Source organism: Kogia breviceps, chromosome 18 (assembly GCF_026419965.1).
Source record: "Kogia breviceps isolate mKogBre1 chromosome 18, mKogBre1 haplotype 1, whole genome shotgun sequence".
Lineage (NCBI taxonomy): Eukaryota > Metazoa > Chordata > Mammalia > Artiodactyla > Physeteridae > Kogia > Kogia breviceps.
In genome coordinates, this window is record NC_081327.1 from 915,557 (window position 1) to 934,737 (window position 19,181).

The 19,181-nt window shown below is 42.2% G+C and overlaps 1 protein-coding gene and 1 non-coding gene across 2 annotated transcripts; one reads left to right on the plus strand and one right to left on the minus strand.

Annotated features, from left to right (window-relative positions):
* Positions 1–2,236: 2,236 nt before the first annotated feature.
* ZSCAN4 (zinc finger and SCAN domain containing 4) lies at positions 2,237–8,160 on the minus strand. Its single transcript, XM_059044735.2, has 4 exons — positions 7,895–8,160; positions 3,820–4,322; positions 3,530–3,695; positions 2,237–3,437 (listed from the first exon to the last, which is right to left on the minus strand). The coding sequence occupies exons 2-4, from the start codon at positions 4,213–4,215 to the stop codon at positions 2,680–2,682; spliced, it is 1,320 nt and encodes a 439-aa protein (XP_058900718.1). The 5' UTR covers positions 4,216–4,322; positions 7,895–8,160; the 3' UTR covers positions 2,237–2,679.
* A 1,677-nt stretch (positions 8,161–9,837) lies between these two features.
* On the plus strand, positions 9,838–9,949 carry LOC131745682 (U6 spliceosomal RNA). Its single transcript, XR_009332415.1, has one exon. It is a non-coding gene; the product is annotated as a U6 spliceosomal RNA (small nuclear RNA).
* The last annotated feature ends 9,232 nt before the right edge of the window (positions 9,950–19,181 follow it).

Below are 19,181 nucleotides of genomic sequence, written 5' to 3' on the forward strand. Positions count from 1 at the left end.
CAGTGAGAGGCCCGCGTACCGAAAAAAAAAAAAAAGGGGGGGGGGGGGATTTAGGTGCTCTGTGTCAGAAGCCAGAGAGCCAGAGTCCAAGATCAAATTTTAGAACAAAAGATGCTCCCAGGAGAATTCCCTGGAGGTCCAGTGGTTAAGGCTCCACTCTCACTGCTGTGGGTGCGGGTTCAAGCCTTGGTCAGGAAACTACGATCCGACAAGCCCCGCATCGCAGCCAAAAACAAAAACAAACGAAAAGCTCCTAGTGCCCTTATCTCTTAGGAAAATACAAGGGTTTTGGGGGTGCTGTGCTGGGGAACCGGGCAGAGTCCTATATATATATATATTTGCTGTTATTTCACAACCCATCTCCCAGAGGTCTTTCCAAAGCAAAGCCTTCTTTCATACCAAGATTTGCAAGATTATTCACCATAGTAAAATACCTGGAGACAGCCCAGGAAAGAGGGTGGATGAATGGGCTTCTCCACATAGTGGAGAATTATCCCAGCCCGATAACAAGGGAATCAGAGAAGTGTCACAATTTACCCCGCAGAATGACCCTGTTCCAGGATTCAGGCCATTTCTACAGGGCACCTTCTAGTTTCTCAATGAGACTGAACACCAATTTCCTATTGGAAGCCAGATCACAAATGTGTTCGCAGTACCTAGCATGTGAGCTTTTGCCTCGACTGTACACAGAATCCGTTTTCTCCAAACTGCTCTTTCAAACTGGTTTTGCAAATAAGCCTTCCCTACCCCCACACACTCCATCTACTGGAAGAAATGCATGGAAAACATTGGACTTTTCTGGTATTTGTTAATAAAATTGCATTCTGCAACTTTCAGTCACCATTCTTCTTTAGGTCCAGTTTAGCTATTAAATTGCCAGTAAATTAAATGATTATATATTATTTAAATACAAAGGGTCCCTTTCTTCAGTTAAGGCCTCTTTCCAAGTTTCCATCTCTGCTCCCCACCTTTTTAGGTGCCTGTGGCTGCACTAGAGATAAAGGGTGTGGACAGAGGACAGGTCAGCAAGCAGGGAAAGTCTCGTTGGACCACTGAGCTTGGAACTCATTGTCTCATTGTAACCGAAAGTGGGGTCCGGCTGCTCGCCACTCAAAAGCCAATAAAGAGGCCAGGTTGGTGGAAAGGAAAGTGCTTTATTTTGGATGCCGGAAACCGGGGGATGGGGAGGGTAGACGCCTGTCCTAAGGCTGACTCCACCCCCCCACCCCCACCCCCACGACAATCAGTGGGCAAGAGCTTTTATAGACGGAGGGAGGGGACCACATGCAGAAACAGCACAGTCAGCTCTAACAGTCATCTTGAAATTGGTCATCTGTGCTCTGATCAGCGTCATCTTGATTGTTTTAAGCACAGTTAGTCTTCAGGTTCAGGGTCCGTTCTTTCGCCATTTCTTTGAGGCCAATTCTTGGAATTGTGGCAGCTATGTCATGGCTACAGCCTGGTCATCATGCTAACTTCTTCCACCTGGTGGGGGTTTCAGTATCTACAAGACAGCTCACAGGATATGGCTCAGGATATTATCTACAGTCCTTAAGGAGGAACTAAAGATCCTTGATTTTTGCTTAATGACTAAACAATTATTATTTGGTCTCCTTTGACTGTTTTCCTTTGTTTCTGCATTTTCTCACTTCTCTGATTAAACTTATTCTTTTGCTAAAGTTTTTCCACAGACAAAAGCAGGCTGAGGTATGCTAACACATATATATGGAATCTAAGAAAAAAAAATGTCATGAAGAGACTAGGGGTAGGATGGGAATAAAACACAGACCTACTAGAGCATGGACTTGAGGATATGGAGAGGGGGAAGGGTAAGCTGTGACAAAGTGAGAGAGTGGCAGGGACATATACACACTACCAAATGTAAAATAGATAGCTAGTGGGAAGCAGCCGCATAGCACAGGGAGATCAGCTCTGTGCTTTGTGACCGCCTAGAAGGGTGGGATAGGGAGGGTGGGAGGGAGGGAGACGCAAGAGGGAAGAGATATGGGAACATATGTATATGTATATGTATAACTGATTCAATGTGTTGTAGAGCAGAAACTAACACACCACTGTAATACAGTTATACTCCAATAAAGATGTTTAAAAAAAACAAAAAGCAGGCTGAGGACATGGTGGGGCAAGGACCATAGGGTCCTGCTCCATTTCATTCTCATGTGGGACACACGCCAAAATTTTAAAGAATAAACACCAACATAACACATCCATTCATTTATTCAACAGATATTTATTGGTTATTTGAAATGTGCCAGATGCTTTTCTACACACCTGAGATACTTTAGTGAACAAAACTGAGAAATTCCCTGCTCTTCATAAACTTACTTTTTTTTGGGGGGGCGGGGGTGAAACAATAAATGGAAAATACAATCCGGAAATTACATTCTTTTTTAAAAATTTTCTTTTAAAATTTATTTTCTTTTTTAAATTTTTAATCTTATTTAATTATTATTATTTTTGGCCGTGCTGCAAGGCATGTGGGATCTTAGTTCACCGACCAGGGATGGAACTTGTGCCCCCTGCAGTGGAAGCACGGCGTCTTAACCACTGAACCGCCAGGGAATTGCCACTTTTTTTCGTTTTTAAAATTATTTTTATAAAGTATATTCTATAGAGCAGTACTATGGAAATAAACATACGCACATGCATAATTTATATACATCACATTGGGGCCATAGCCAAGGAAGATTTTAGTGTGGAGGGAACACTTTTGAGGGCAATTTTCTGGTGTAACCTAAGGTGGCGGTGGTAGGTGGAGGACTGGCGGAAGCGTCTCTGGCAAAGGGAACATACATAGGGCTTCTCTCCCGTGTGGATTCTCTCGTGAGCCCGAAGGTTGGTTTTGTGGCTGAAGGCCATTTCACACGTGCTGCACATGAAAGGCTTCTCTCCTACATGAATCCTCTGATGCACATGTAGGTCTGATGCCTGGAAGAAGCCTTTGCCACACTCGGCACAAATATATGTCCTCTCATTATTGTGTCTTTTCTGGTGAACTTTTAACCGAGAGGAATACCTGAAGATCTTGGGACATGTCTCACATTTGTACACTTTTGGGGCTCCTTGGAATCTTTCTTGGTGTTCCCCATGAGCAGAGTTCCCCTCAGTGCTCTGGTGGGTAGAAACAGGCTCAAAGGTGACCTGGTCTGGCTTGAAGAGAAACTCTGGTTCCACCTCCACAAGGACATCTTGATAGGAGGGTCCTTTCAGGGACCCTTCCTGGGACCTGGAGTGGCCTGGACCTGCTCTTCCGGAGCTGAGTGTATTCTCCAAACAAACACCTCCTTCTTCAGGCCTCAGACTGTTCTCTTCTTGGATAATGAGTAGGAAAGGTATTTGGTTGCGTGGACTAGTAATACGGTCATTTACTTGACAAGTTTTCAAAGAAATGTTGCCGCCATTTTCTTTACCTTCACTTTCTGTAGCGGGGGAAAAAGTGACTCAGTGAAGTTATGCCCAAGAAAGAGTCCACACAGATCATCCCTCTGGTACCTGGCCTTTCCCCACTCACTTTGTCTTGTTTCCAGGGAAGTATCTTGAAGAGTCCAGAAAGGTGTCCCCATGTTCTCTCCTGCTGGAGTTCCTGTCGACAACTGTTTTGTGAAGTGAACAATGACTTCTCTTAAGGGCATATTCTCACAAAAGAGGGCTTCCTGTCCCTGCATGTGGACGTGGACCTGTGAACAAAGCCTGATTACTATCTATAATAACTTCTTTCTCTATTTTCAGGCAACTCCAACAGACTACTTATTCCTTACACCCCCTTGCCCCTCACCCTGGGGGTCAGAACCCTCTACTTACTAAGCCAGGTGGCTTCATGCCATCATCGGTCAGATCTTCCATGAATTTCTCCAGGTTTCTGCCGCTTGCATTCCATTTCTCTTGTAAAGTGGACCTGTCACCGTAGCGGCCATTGATCATAAACTGTTCCAGGACCAAACGAGAAATTATTTCATCCTTGCTGTGTTTTTCTGGCTGCAGCCATGAGTGAAATAATTTATAGAGTCTTTGCAGCTCCTGCCTTGCGCATGAGTTATTGCTGTTTTGAAATAAGCTGAGCTGAGTGCTCCGGAACTCAGAGATCCCCTCTCCCTCCTGGATGGCAGATCTTTGGCTGGGTTTAAGCTCTAGATTATCTGACCCAGCATCCTTCCTGGATGGTTCATCTTGAAAGGAAATTCTGAGGTCTAAAGCCATTCTTAACAAGAATTCTCAGAGAGCCGCAACTTCAGGGATTCAATCTCTGCTGACTTGTTTCTTGGGAGATCTCTTTCAACAACTGGTGGATGTTTAAGAACTGCAAGCTAGAAATAGAAGAAATATGTAATAAATTACAACACTGGTATAATTGAAAAGAAACAAACAAAATTCAGGTTCAGTTGAGTTCATGGATGAATTCTACTAGACATTTGGTGAATAAACAAATGGAGAAAAGTGCAACCTCATCAGTCATCCCAGAAATGCAAAATAAAACTACAACAACGTGCTACAAAATACTCACCAGTATCACTAAAATAAAATAGAGTTAGCATTGGCATGGACTGGAGCACCTGGCACTCTCAGTCACTGCTGGTGAGCACTCACGTTGGAAATGCTTTGACTAGTATGTGCTAAATCTGTATTTATGCATTCCCTGTGACTCATCAATTTTACTCCTCTGCATGTACTCAATGGAAGAATATACTCATGTGCATCAAAGGCATATACAATAATGTTTCTATCAACATAATTCATAATATTCCCATGCTGTAAATAATCTAAATGTCCAACATTCAATGGGACAGATTACAATTAATTGATGTAGAGGCATATTTGATAGCAATAAGAAGAAATTCTTCATGCAACAACATAGAATAACCACAAAACAGAATGTCAAATGAAATAATCCAGGCACCAAACAATACATTTTGTTTCTTCTCGTTTCTGTTCATTGAAAAGCATATAAATACTATCAATATTATTTAGGATGTTGGTTAACATTTTGGAAACAATAGTAGATCCTTTGATAGGTACATAGGGAGGGCTCCATAGGACGACCCCATCCCAGTGTGCCTGGGACTAAAGAGAGAATTCCTGTGATGCTGTACTTCCAATTTTAGCTGGTGATAGTCTACCTCTTGATCTTGGAGGTAGTTACACACGAGTGTTTTCTCTGTAAAAATCCACCAAGCTATATACTTTCACTTTTCCTTTTTTCTGTATGTGCATTACATTTCAATTTTAAAAGTTCAATTTTAAACAGTAAATAGCATCTTAAGTTGTAATTGGAAATGATTTAACTGAACGAAGGCGATCTAGTACAAAGATATTCTTTCAGTCATTATAAGAAAACAAAATATTACAAACAATTGACAAGAAAGTGAATGAAATAGGACAGGCTGGAATTCATATACATGATTTCATCTTGTGTTAGAAACTCCTACATCAGACACAAACATCTGCAAAACCACCTCAGCTACACCCCGTGTCAGCCCAATGATACATTCCTCAGGAAATTTTCCTTTTACTTTCACCTTTCTTTTTTCCAATTACCCTTCCTTATGAAAAACATTTGTCTTGCTTCACTGATCTTATCAAAGTTATAATTTTATATGGATCTGTTTCTTTTTAAAAATAAATTTATTTATTTATTTTTGGCTGCGTTGTGTCTTTGTTGCTGCGCATGGGCTTTCTCTACTTGCGGTGAGCGGGGGCTACTCTTCGTTGCGGTGCGCAGGTTTCTCATTGCGGTGGCTTCTCTTGTTGCGGAGCACGGGCTCTGGGCACGCGGGCTTCAGTAGTTGTGGCTCGCGGGCTCTAGAGCACAGGCTCAGTAGTTGTGGTGCACGGGCTTAGTCGCTCCACGGCATGTAGGATCTTCCCGGACCAGGGTTCTAACCCATGTTCCCTGCATTGGCAGGAGGATTCTTAACCACTGCACCACCAGGGAAGCCCCTATTGAGCTGTTTGTATTGCCTATCCTTTTCTACTGGAGTGTAGGATTCAGAGGAGAAACTGAGTTTGTATTATTCAATATTGATTTGTGACTGCAAATCAATGATCTGGGCAACCACAGGCATACCCCTTGGGATGTCAAACAGATAAAAGATTTAATCCTCTTTCTATATCATTGCTCTATTTTTTTTGTGTTTGTGTGTTTTATATATAGTCAACGTTTCAAAGACTTGTATTATTATTATTTTTGTCCGCACCATGCAGCTTGAAGGATCCTAGTTCCCCCAACCAGGAATCGAACCCGCACCCTTGGAAGTGAAAGCACGGAGTCTGGACCACCAGGGAATTCCCAGATTTTTTTTTCTTTTGGCTGCGCCACGCAGCATGTGGGATCTTAGTTCCCCGACCAGGGATGGAACCCACGCCCCCTGCATTGGAAGCTGGAGTCTTAACCACTGGACTGCCAGGAAAGTCCCTGGATTTGTTGGGTTTTTTTAAAGCAAACATCGTGCCACAAAATCAGAAAATGTGGGTGTTTGTTGGGATATGTGGGCTCCCAAATACCTAATTAATTTCTGTTAACTGATGTCATGTTTTGTGTCAACCTCACCTGCTGATCTGATCAAACTAGCCACCCTGATCTCATCAATGAATGAGGCAATGATTCTAGGCAAAACCCTATAGGAGAAAGTTGAACACATCCTTGCCTTCCGCTAATCCACTTATCACACCTATTTAGTCAACCTTTTAAAAATGTTAATCTGCTCAGGTCATGCTCCACTGCTCCACTTAATTCCCTCCATGGCTCCCTCTTACTCTCAGGGAAAAGCACTAAGTCCTTCGTGGTTCCACCAGGCTTTGCCTGGGCCTATCCTCACCCTCCCCCCCCCACCTTAGGTGCTGTGGCTGGTTATCTACATCTGGGTATACTGGTCTCTATTGTTTTTCTTTTTTCTGTATAATCCATACCTCCTCCTTCATCTGGGACTCCCCACGAGTTCTCTCTCTCTCTTTTTTTTTTTTTTGGCCACACCACATGGCATGTGGGAGTTTAGCTCCCCAACACGGGATCGAATCTGTGCCCCCTGCATTGGAAGTGTGGAGTCTTAACCACTGGATGGCCAGGGAAGTCCCATGGGTTCTCTTTCTGGACTACCCCAGGCACACACAGACCACATGGTCACATTTGCAGACATGCACTCAATTTCACACAAACAAGGCCACGGAGCACTATTAGGGCTAGGACCTTGGAATTCAAAATTGCCATATTTAGAATTTTCATCACAAGGAATGTAATGATGAATGCTGACAAATGTTAACTAGACTTACTGTGATCATTTCCCAATACATGCAAATATTGTATTATATGCAGTACATCTGAAATTAATACAATGTTATATGTCAATCATATCTCAATAAAAACCAAAACACAGCAAAACCCCCCCCAAGACTGCCAATGTTCTCAACCTGGAGCCTGGCATTTACAAGCTATGTGACCCCAGACACGTTACCCATCAGGCCTCCATCCTTGTCATGGGGGTTCTGATCTCTAGTGACACCCAGCTCAGAATTGCCATGGAAGCTAAAATAATTGATATATATGAAGCATGTGGAGCTTTCACTGGTAACTGACACACACCCTTTCATTTTCAGCCCCACCATCATCTCAATCGGCCGTGGACCTCCACTGCCACAAGATGCAATAAAAATGAATTACTAGAACATAAAATTAACAAAAAGCAATGCCAGACTAACAGACTTTCCTAGAAGAAGTCTACTTCAGTCAGGCCAGATTTTGCACAGCCAGAGCAGCTGTCACAATCGACCATCCCCCATGGCTGAGAGACATCCATATCTTTGTACCTAGGAATTTTCTCCCCACAGCTATGCATAAATATACACGCACGCACACTCGCATACACACACAAAATGGGAAACTCACCTCCTCCAGAAGACTGAACTTCAGACTGGGTAATCTTGAGCTGAAGGCTGAGGACTCGCTGTGTGACTCACTTTCTGAACTGGGTTCATCTGATGTGCCTTCCCAAGGCTCCTCTCTTTTATAGGATCAGGGACAATAATGCATTTAAAGACATGATTGGATAAAGTGTGACTGTTGATGGAATCTGTTGGAATCTTCATCAGCTGCAGCTCCAGCTTTCCAGTATGGTATTATATAACAGCCCTGGGCCTGAGGCAATAGGCCACAATCAAACACATATATTTCTGCAGTGAAATATAACAACATTCGCACTTAAGTGGGGATATAATGTTTAATCTCACGTCAAATTTTGTCCTATGTGAGTCTTATACAAAGTTAACACTTTCCAATTTTCCAAGACTTGTGGATTGCAAGTGAAGCAGAAAACAAGGCTAAGATTCTCTCCTTCTGGGAATTTCCTGGTGGTCCAGTGGTTAGGACTCTGCACTTTCACTGCTGAGGACCCAGGGAACTAAGATCCCTCAAGCCATGTGGCACAATGCGGGTGTGTGTGTGGGGGAATTCTCTCCTCCTGTGCATCGGGGCTGGTGAGTCAGAGGGTGCCCCAGGACCCCAAAGGAGGGGTTCCTAATCCAATAAAGAACTTGTAGGGGCTGAAACCAAGATCATTTAATGGGAAGGGAAAGAGCAGTGCTTATTTTATGTAAAGAAAGCACATGATGTTTGATGGACTTATGGGGACTGAGGAAGAGGAAGGGGTTAAAATGGGGAGAGGCTCCTGGATTGAAAATGTGGTGGGAGGGGTGGGGTCTTACACTCACTAGGGGGAAAGCAGGAGGAAGAGATTTTAGGAAAACTCAGCACTTCTGTTTCCTGACTTTTTAAAAACATCTTTATTGGAGTATAATCGTTTTACAACGGTGTGTTAGTTTCTGCTTTACAACAAAGTGAATCAGTTATACATATACATATGTTCCCATATCTCTTCCCTCTTGCGTCTACCTCCCTCCCTGTTTCCTGACCTCTTGTGGAGTGAGTGACCACCTGGAAGGTGAGAGAAGAGATAGGGAAGCAGATGGAATGTTTTTTGGAGAGAGGGGACTTTTGCAGCAGTCCTAACATTATCTGCTTTCAAGTTATATCCATAATCAAACCACGTTTTACCCCGCACTGTCCAGGCCCCATCATCCTTCCCTTGGATTAATGAGGTCAGTTCCTAACTGGCTTCCCCTCCTCCCAGTAGTCTTCCTTCCTTTCTTTTCTTTTCTTTTGGCTGAGCCACAAAGCTTTCAGGATCTTAGTTCCTGACCAGGGATTGAAGCCGGGGCCACGGCAGTGAAAGCACAGAGTCCTAACCACTGGACTGCCAGGGAATTACCACACAAGTCTTTCTATTCCCAAAGCAGCCATCATAGGGACCCTGGTATAACCGAATCTGGACACGTTTCTCCTCTGTGGAAGCTCCCCAGTGGCTTCGAGTTACTCAGAGCAGGACTCAGACTTCCTCTGGTAAAACAAACATCGCCTCTCCCCGTGGCATCACAGTTTCACACAATTCAATAAAGCCAAATTATCAGGGACTTCCTTAGTGGTGCAGTGGTTAAGAATTCGCCTGCCAATGCAGGGGACACGGGTTCGAGCCCTGGTCCAGGAAGATCCCACATGCCGTGGAGCAACTAAGCCTGTGCGCCACAACTACCGAGCCCGCGCTCTAGAGCCCATGAGCCACAACTACTGCGCTCACGCACCACAACTACTGAAGCCCGCATGCTTAGAGCCCATGCTTCGCAACAAGAGAAGCCACGGCCATGAGAAGACTGCTCATTGCAACGAAGAGCAGCCCCCGCTCGATGCAACTAAAGAAAGCCTGCGTGCAGTAACGAAGATCCAACACATCAAAAATAAATAAATAAATTTATTTTAAAAAAAGAAAAAGAAAAGCGGTTTCATACTCGCTTTGGCAACACATGTAATAAAATCGGAACAATACAGAGAAGATTAGCATGGCCCCTGCACAAGGTTGACACACAAATTAGGGAAGTGTTCCATGTTTTGTGCCCTTCCCCACAGTCCTGAAACCCTTTGCCAATTCACACACACACACACACACACACACACACACACACACACAGAGAAAAGCAGTTTCAGTTACCACCTACATGGCCTCAGTTCAGTCATTACCAGCTGTACCTGCTTCAGACTGTGGTGCTGGAACAGACCGTGATATCTGGCAAGAGGGTCTGAGGCGAGGTCAGGCAGATCAGCTGCCCCTGGGCTGTCAGGCCATCCGCTCTCATCCTGCAGACTTTTGGGATGACAGCTCAGGAGACGCCTCCACCCTGGCTAAGTTAAGATGAAAATAGATGAGCCTGGTCACCTAGTGTGGTGAAAACTGGGCTCCCTTCCCTGGCCCATCTCCTCATTTCATACTCTTGCATCTATCTGCCAGGGCATCTGACCTGACCTTGGCCATTCCTCCATACACACCCAGAGCAACTCATACATCCAGGGAAAAGTAAGTAGGTACAGAAGAAGAATCTCAACCTCACAAAAATCATAGTAAGCAACATATGTTATATAGTATAAAGAATTGGAAGTACAAAGAAATTAAAATAAGAGGATAAAATAATCCAGGACATGAGGAAAGAAAAAAGCCACAGGAGCAAGAAGATATGCTTCAAAAAAATTGGGAAAATGTTGGTTGTGGAAAACATTGATAAAGGACGGAGTAGAATACATAGGAGGATGGGGATATTTAAAGAATGAATCAGTGAGTCCGATGATCAGATTGAAGATGACATCTAAATGGCCAAGGGTAGAAGAATGAAATAGAAAGCGTAAAAGAACAAAAGTTGTGACGCACCTGTGGGAAGGGATTTTCTCTGCTTTATGCCTCTGAAACAGTGGCTAACACCTATTATTATTAAATACTAGTTGTGGGATACATAAAGAAAATGGAACTAGAAACACCAAGATCTGGATCCAAGTAGTCTCCAAAAGAGGGGGAAAATATGTGATGCCCAGGCAGGAGACATGGGGCGGTGGGGGGGAGGGTGGGGTTCAGCGGTCTAAGTCACGTGCTGACATGAGATCTTTTTTTTTTTCTCCTAAATTATCTTTTACTTTTTAAAAAACATCTCTATTGGAGTATAATTTCTTTACAATGTTGTGTTAGTTTCTGCTACATAACAAAGTGAAATCAGCTACATGTATACAAATATCCCCATATCCCCTCCCTCTTGCATCTCCCTCCCACCCTACCTATCCCACCCCTCTAGGTGTCACAAAGCACCGAGCTGATCTCCCTGTGCTATGCAGCTGCTTCCCACTAGCTGTCTATTTTACATTTGGTAGTGTATATATGTCAGTGCTACTCTCTCACTTCATCCCAGCTTACCCTTCCCCCTCCCCATGTCCTCAAGTCTATTCTCTACGTCTGTGTCTTTATTCCCAGACACGAGATCCTTGAGTTGCTGGACTCTGAAGGGCATGGTTGGAAGTGGCCAAAGTTTAGGGAAGAGGCAGGACGACCTATGTGGGTGAGTCAGGGGACGAGAAGACAGAGGCACAGGTGACCGCTGTCGGGGGCACCATGAGGATGTTACCTGAGGGCATATGTATAGAGGCTGGCAGGAGTGGTAAAGAGGCCAGAATGCAAAAAGGCAAGGGTCCTGGGAATTCCCTGGAGGTCCAGTGGTTAGGATTCTGCGCTCTCACTTGGGTTCGATCCCTGGTCGGGGAACTAAAATCACACACACACAAAAATCCAAAAAAAAAAAAGGCAAGATTCCTAATCAGGAAATGGTGCAGCTCATTTAACTTGAGGGGGTGCGGCAGGGCCTCTCCCATCTCCCAGTGGCCCTTAATCTTGAGCCATTTGGTATAGCTCAGACAGTTACCGACTTGGGTTATGGGATTTTTGCCTTTTTTTTTTTTTTTTTTTGGATGCATTGGGTATTCATTGCTGCATGTGGACTTTTAGTTGCGGTGTGCAGGCTTATTGTGGTGGCTTCTCTTGCTGTGGAGCATGGGCTCTAGGAGCGTAGCCTTCAGTAGTTGTGGCTCGCGGGCTCTAGAGCACAGGCTCAGTAGTTGTGACGGGCTTAGTTGCTCCACCGCATGTGGGATCTTCTCGGACCAGGGTTGGAACCAATGTCCCCTGCATTGGCAGGCGGATTCTTAGCCACTGCGCCATCAGGGAAATCTCTCTTGGATTTCTTTAATCAATAGAAATTGGTTAAGAGGCCAGGGACTTCCCTAATGGTCCAGCGTTTAAGACTCTGAGCTCCCAATGCAGGGGGCCCGGGTTCGATCCCTTGTCAGGGAACTAGATCCCACATGCATGCTGCAACTAAGAGTTCACATGCTGCAATAAGACCCGAGGCAACCAAATAAATAAATAAATAATTTTTAAAATAAAAAGAAATTGATAAGAAGACAGATGAGAAATTTAGGCAAGGCTTTATTGGGACTTGTGCTGCAGCAGGAGGGAGCAAAAACAAGTAATAGATGCACTTGCTCTCTCCTCACGAAGAGGCGAGCTGGTCTCTTAAATGGGGGGAGAGCAGGAGCGGATTAGTGGGTCTGCCTGCCCCCTTGGTGGTGTTCTGTGCAGGTATCATGCATAGTACACTGCTTTTGCTCCTGGCAGTCACTTACTTCAAAGGTGGCAGTTGGGTTTTTGCCTTTTCATAACTTATTGTTTATAATTTGCCCCAACTTCTCATGCATATTTTTAGTCCCTTAGAGTTTCTTTGTATTCTGCTGTTCTAGAAGACGTTTGTCCAGGTGCAAGTACTGCAGTAAAGGGTCTCAGGTCCCAGGTCCCAGCCCGTCTCAAGGTGAGGAGCCAATCTTTCATTATGTCACCTGCGGTGGCCTATCAGAACTGGGCAGCTGAGGGCCAGATCCCAGTCTTTCGTTTTCCTGTTGGATGTTAACGTCCAATCTCAGTAGAAAGGCTTTTGGTCTCTCTAAGGCTGTTGTTGATATAGATGATGCACACATCCATACTTACTATAACGCTTTGAAATTGATGGGTTTTTTCCCCCCTGTATCAGTAGTTTATTCCTTAATATTGACGGGGAGTATTCCATTTATAAATGTAACAACTTCTTAACCATTCATCTGTGGATGAATGCTTGTTTTTGTTATCTAGTTGTTGGCTTTGAAGAATAAAGTTCCTGGAAACTTGCCAATATGTACAAGTATTTCTGTGGACACAGGTTTCCATTACTCTTGTAGTTATACTTAGGAATAAGTGGATGATTAACGTCATTAACTGCCAGTGTTTCCAAATTTTATACTATTTTGCATTCCAACCAGCATTGTATGAGAGTTCCACTTTCCTTCACATCTTCAACACATAGATATTGTCAGTCTTTTAATGTTACCATTAAAATGAGTGTGCAGTGGGACCTCACTGTGGTTTTCATTCATATTACCTTAATAATACTGAATATTTTCATGTGCTTACTTATGATTCATATTCATATTTAGTGAAATATGTGTTCAGATGTTTTGCCTTTTTTTTTAGTAGTGTTGTTTACCTTATTACATGTTCTGTATATCTGTCTTTTGTCAGATATAGGTTTTATAAATATTTTTTCTTAGGCCATAGATTTTTTTTTCCATTTCCTTATCAGTATTTTTTGAACTGTAAGAAATTTTAATTTTATTTAATTTTTCTTTTATGGTTTGTGGTTTTTTTCCTATGTAAGAAATCTTGGCCTAAAGCAAGAACAAAGAGCATTCTTCCTGTTATATTTAAGATGGTATATATTTCTATCTCTTATATTAAAGCTTATGGTCCATTTTGAGTTCACTTGTGAATATTTTGAGGGAAGGGTTGAGGTTCTTTACTTTTATGCAGAGGATATCACAGTTTTTCAGAATAATTTGTTGAAAATATCCTTTCATTTCTAATTTGGCAACTTTGTTGAAAATAAATTAGATATGCATGTGGCTCTATTTCTGGACTCTTCCATTGCTCCATTGTCTATCCTTTCACCAATACCACACAGTCTCATTACTATAGCTTCATAGTAAGTTTTGAAATCAGGTCTTTAAAGTCTAAATATGTTCTATTTAAGAAAATAGAAAATGCTTTGACTATTATAAGCCTTTTGCATTTCCATATATATTTTGTTATTTTTTTAAAGAGAACATATTATTGTCTTCATAATAAAAAAGATGAAGTTTGGAACTGGATTGCTTGGCCTTGTATCTTCTTTTCTCAATTCACATGTGAAGCAAGGCAGTGTGGGCTAGTAGCTAAGTGCTTGGACTCTAGAGACAGACTGTTTTTCTAATTCATCTGAGCTGTGCCATTTACCAACTGGCTGACCTTGGTCATGTCTATTCTCCTCAGTAACTCAGGATTCACATCTGTAAACGTGGGAAAATGGGACATTGAACTGTACAGCTACACATTGCAATGAAGACCCCATCCAGGTGCGAAAGTGCATAAAAATTCCCTGCAAGGAGAAAAGCATGTATCAACACCCCAAGGTTAGTGAGAGCTTGGTTTGTTGGTAGAGAGAGTGAAAAACTGCAGGGCTGGAGCGGGAGACTGGTAGGTAGTGAGGTGAGCGGGGCAAGGGCTGCTGCATGTATTTTGGAGTCTATGATGAGAAATTTGGATTGTATTCTTACTGCTCTGGGAAGTTGTGGGGATTTAGCAAGACAAGACACAAGATCTGCTGTTTCGTTTTTTTCAATGTCTTATTCCGAAATAACTGTATATTCACAGGAAGTTGCAGATATAGTACAGAGTATCTTTCACTTAGTTTCCTCTGTGGTAGCAACTTATGTAACCTTAATATCAAAACAAGGAATTAAAAAAAAAAAGCAAGGAATTTGACATTGGTTAAATCCTTGTATCTTTTTCACAGTTCACCGTTTTTATGTGTGTGGCATGTGTGTAGTTCTATGCAGTTTTATCGTGTAGAATCATGTAGGCACAACCACAATCAAGATACAGAATTTATTTTTGGCAGGAGGCCAAAAGGTTATATGTGGCCCCCAAATGCAGATACTACAAGTCATACAAAGAGAGGGAAGTCTGATATGGAGGAGGATATGCCTGTAGAAGTGAGAAGTATTTAGCTAAATAAAATCAGTAGACCTTGGGGGCTAAAACCTTGAAAACAGCATTTGACATGAGCAACCAAGAATTAATATATTGCCAACAGGAATTTTGGTCAGGACCTTATAGTGACCATCCTGAATGGCTGGAGTTAGTTTTTTTTTTTTTTTTTTTTAATTAAAAAACTACTGGAATGGGCTTCCCTGGTGGCGCAGTGGTTGAGAGTCCGCCTGCCAATGCAGGGAACACAGGTTTGTGCCCTGGTCTGGGAAGATCCCACGTGCCACGGAGCGGCTGGGCCCGTAAGCCATGGCCGCTGAGCCTGCGCGTCCGGAGCCTGTGCTCCTCAACGGGAGAGGCCACAACAGTGAGAGGCCCGTGTACCGCCCCCCCCCCCAAAAAAAAAACACTGGACTTCCAGCAAAGTCCCTAGAGTTGGTATTTTAAAGGGAAGGCCAGGGAAAGTTGCCCTTTAACTACATAAGCAATAGAGTAGCCCTTAGGCACACTGGATGAAGCTAAGAAATCCATTGGGGTGGCACGAGGCTGAAACGTGTGGGGCAGTAGCCCATCTGCTCTCTGTAAGCACAACGATGAATGTATGCCTTGCACAAGTGTCTAGCAAATCCCCTCACGAGGGGATGTCATCAATGTAGCGCCATACTTGGGTGTGCGGGGACAGCTGGATCCAATTAAGTTCTTGTCAGTTGAGGTTGAATGTGATGGCTGAACCGTTGTGGTATCCCATGGGCAACTAAGTAAAGGTGTATAGTACTGAGTTCCTATGAGGGGAAGGAGAGGCTGTTAAAATAGGCACTGGCTAGAATACATGTAAGAGAAAAGTATTGGCCTGTGAAGATTGAATGGCACATTTCACTTTAATTATGTGAGGTATAGGGGCCTCAATGGATGGGATCAATGTAGCTGTAATCCACCATGAGATGCCATTCCTCCTACGACACTTAATATCTATGGTGGTGTTTCAGATCTAAACAAAATTGGTTACTTCTCACTTTAAGTTAATGAACCTGATCTGTATGTCAAAGATATTCTTTTGATATGTCTTCAACATGATTTCTGGTCATTTTATTTTCTCATTTAATGTGTTATTTTTGTCTACTAATTCCCTTTTTTATTTCGTGTTTAAATTTACTTGGAAAAGTTCGTGTAAATACACGAGGATAAATTTAACACACACACTGTCCTCCCCACCTGTATATGTATGAAACAAATCAATTATGGTTGAGGATCCTTTCAGTAACATTTGGATTTGCTTACATACAGTAGCATCTGTTCTCACTCTCTCGATATGACCTCCTGGCTGTTTGATTCATTCCCATAGTGTTCTTTTAGCCCCTGCCAGATGCCTGTATACAGCTGCACGATTGTAGCTCATGAGCTATGCCCTTCAAGATCCTGCCCCAGAACTGTGGACAATAGGCAACTATTTTCTTCCCAAAACATTAGTGCTAATTATATTTGTCATTACAGTATGCACCAAATATGGACAATTGGTATGACAAAGACAAAAAGATAGACAGAGAGAAACAGTTTTCAATAAATCCTAGTTTATATGCACTGGATAACTTTAGAAATTAGGGCCTAAAATCTGCTCCTCTGTTAAATATGGGTGATAATATTGAGAATGTCTAGAGCTAATAACACTTTAAATTATAACTGTGCTCCCTCTGTTCTAAAATGCACTGAAATTCCCCAATCACTTTACAGAACCCCCAATTATTATGAATTATGTTGATTACTTATGGCTTTTCTGTCAACAAGAACAAAGACACAAAATACTAGAGGATGCATACTGAAAACAGTATGGCTTTGACTCCAAAATAAAATGCTGGAAAACTGCATCTCAACTTTTAATTTAAGACGCTTTTTTTTTTTGGCCATACTGAGTAGCATTCAGGATCTTAGTTCCCAGAACAGGGATAGAACCCACACCCCCTAAAGCGGAAGTGTGGAGCCCTAACTACTGGACCACCAGGGAATTCCCTAATATGCATTCCTTCTGATCCTATGTGAGAAAAACATTTTCAAAGTTTGGGGTTTTTTTTCCTCAAGAACTGCCTGTACTTGAAATATCTTGCCTGCTCTACTTTTGTTTCTTGCATAATTGAAGTAGTGAACTGAATAATTTAACTGAATAAGTGCCATTATTATATCAATAGATTGTCTTTTATTTCCAATGAAAATTTTGGTTTCAGGGTGTAAGCATGTATCAAAACATCAAAATGTACACCTTAAATACATGCAGTTTATATGTTCAGTCAATTATACCTTCATGAAACAAATATTCAAAACCTGTCACTTCCTAATAATTTTATTATGTTTTATTATCATCTGTGTCCTACAGGTTATTGTAGCTACTGGAACAGTATGGCAGAGTTAGAATGATGGACCTCTGGCAACTTTTCCCAACCCCAAGTTCAGTGACATCATGTTGGCAGTCTGAAATTGGCCATGGTGGGAGTATTTATATCAGGGATATTGGAAAACACTACAAACCAGGACTTAACTGTATTATTGAAAGCCTAGACTTAAGAATATAGGAACAATGCAGATTAAAATTGTAAGTGTATGCTGTATGCAGTAATTACATTGTACAGAATGCACAAAAATTGAGGAACAAAAATGAGCTGATTACTTGTTAATGAAAAGGAAAATAGTCACAACATAAAAAAGTAATATAAGCGTAAGATATAAACAGATATTTTACCAAGAAGATAAACAGATGGAAAATAAACGCATGAAAAAAAATGCTCAACACCATGAATCCTCAGGGAGATGTAACTAAAACTACTGCTTCCTTACTAAAAGTATAAATTCAAAAGACTGACAATACCAAGTATTGGCAAGAATGTGGAAGCATTTTACATAAACCTGGTGGGTATACAAAAGCAAACCATAATTTTAGGTCACCATTTGGCAGTTTTGTAGGTTAAACATTCACCTATGACTCAGGCATTATACTTAAGAGTTACTAACACAAAACAAGTGAAAATACATACATACACATAGAATTACACACAAATGTTCTAGCACCTTTACTCACAATATCCAAAACTGGAAGTAACCCAAATTCTCTTAACCAGAAAAATGAATAAACAAATGGTATAAGTATAGAAAAGATACTACTCAGCAATAAAAAGAATGAACTACTATATGGTTCATTGAAGAATCTGAAAATAATTATGAACCATGAATGAAACCAGAAAAAAAGTAAACATTTTATGAATAAAATCATGTAAGATTCTAGAAAATACAAAATAATCTATTATAAATAAAGGTAAATCAATGATGGCCTGGAGGTCTGGGGAGAAGGGCCTGAGGTAAACTAGGGGTGAGAGACATGTTCATTACTGTGATTATGATGAGGTTTCATGGGTTTATATGTATGTAAAATTTAAATTGTATGCTTCAAATACAGTATATTGCATGTTGACTATACAGGAATAAAAATTTACAAAATGGTTCAAAAGAAAAATATAGATATCCCACTCTTTTCAGAAAATCAGGCCTGGCAATCCTATATTGCCTCTCTTTTCTGATGACCTTGGAGGAGCAGCCTTGCCTTAGTGGTAGCAAATACTGATGAGTAATAGATTCCTTCCCACCTGAGTTAACAGGAATGCTGGCTGGTCAGAGCCACACTGTAGACTAAGGCAGCGGTCCCCAACCTTTTTGGCACCAGGGACCGGTTTCATGGAAGACAATTTTTCAACAGACAGGGGAGGGGGGTTGGGGGTTGGGGTGGGGTGTGTGATGGTTCAGTCGGTAACGTGAGCAATGGGGAGCAGCAGATGAAGCTTCACTCACTTGCCTGCTGCTCAGCTCCTGCTGTGCAGCCCGCTTCCTAGCAGGACACGGATTGGTGCCGGTCCGAGGCCAGTGGGTTTGGGGACCCTGGACTAAGGGATTTCCTTTCTCTCTATGCTTCTTTCTCTGTATAGCAATGGCGTTTAGCTGAACATCCCAGAGAGGCTATAGGAGTCCAGAAAACCAATAGCTTATTTTCTTTCACAATGACCTCAGCTACAAAAGCTACACTTGCCTGGAGGTTCTGAGAATTTCTGGGCATCTGTGCCCACTGATACTGCACAGTCAATGGAGCACTTGTTGATACAATTTTAGAAGGGGCACACTCCATCTACTTCATTGCACTCTCCTCCGCTCCAGGGTTCCTTTACT

Excerpts from the sequence above, each read along its gene's own strand:
- ZSCAN4 (XM_059044735.2), bottom strand. The coding sequence starts at position 4,215 with ATGGCTTTAGACCTCAGAATTTCCTTTCAAGATGAACCATCCAGGAAG. Across the intron at positions 3,696-3,819 it reads GCATGAAGCCACCTGGCTTA|GTCCACGTCCACATGCAGGG; the intron begins GTAAGTAGAGGG and ends CTTTGTTCACAG. Across the intron at positions 3,438-3,529 it reads TTCCCTGGAAACAAGACAAA|AAAGTGAAGGTAAAGAAAAT; the intron begins GTGAGTGGGGAA and ends CCCCCGCTACAG.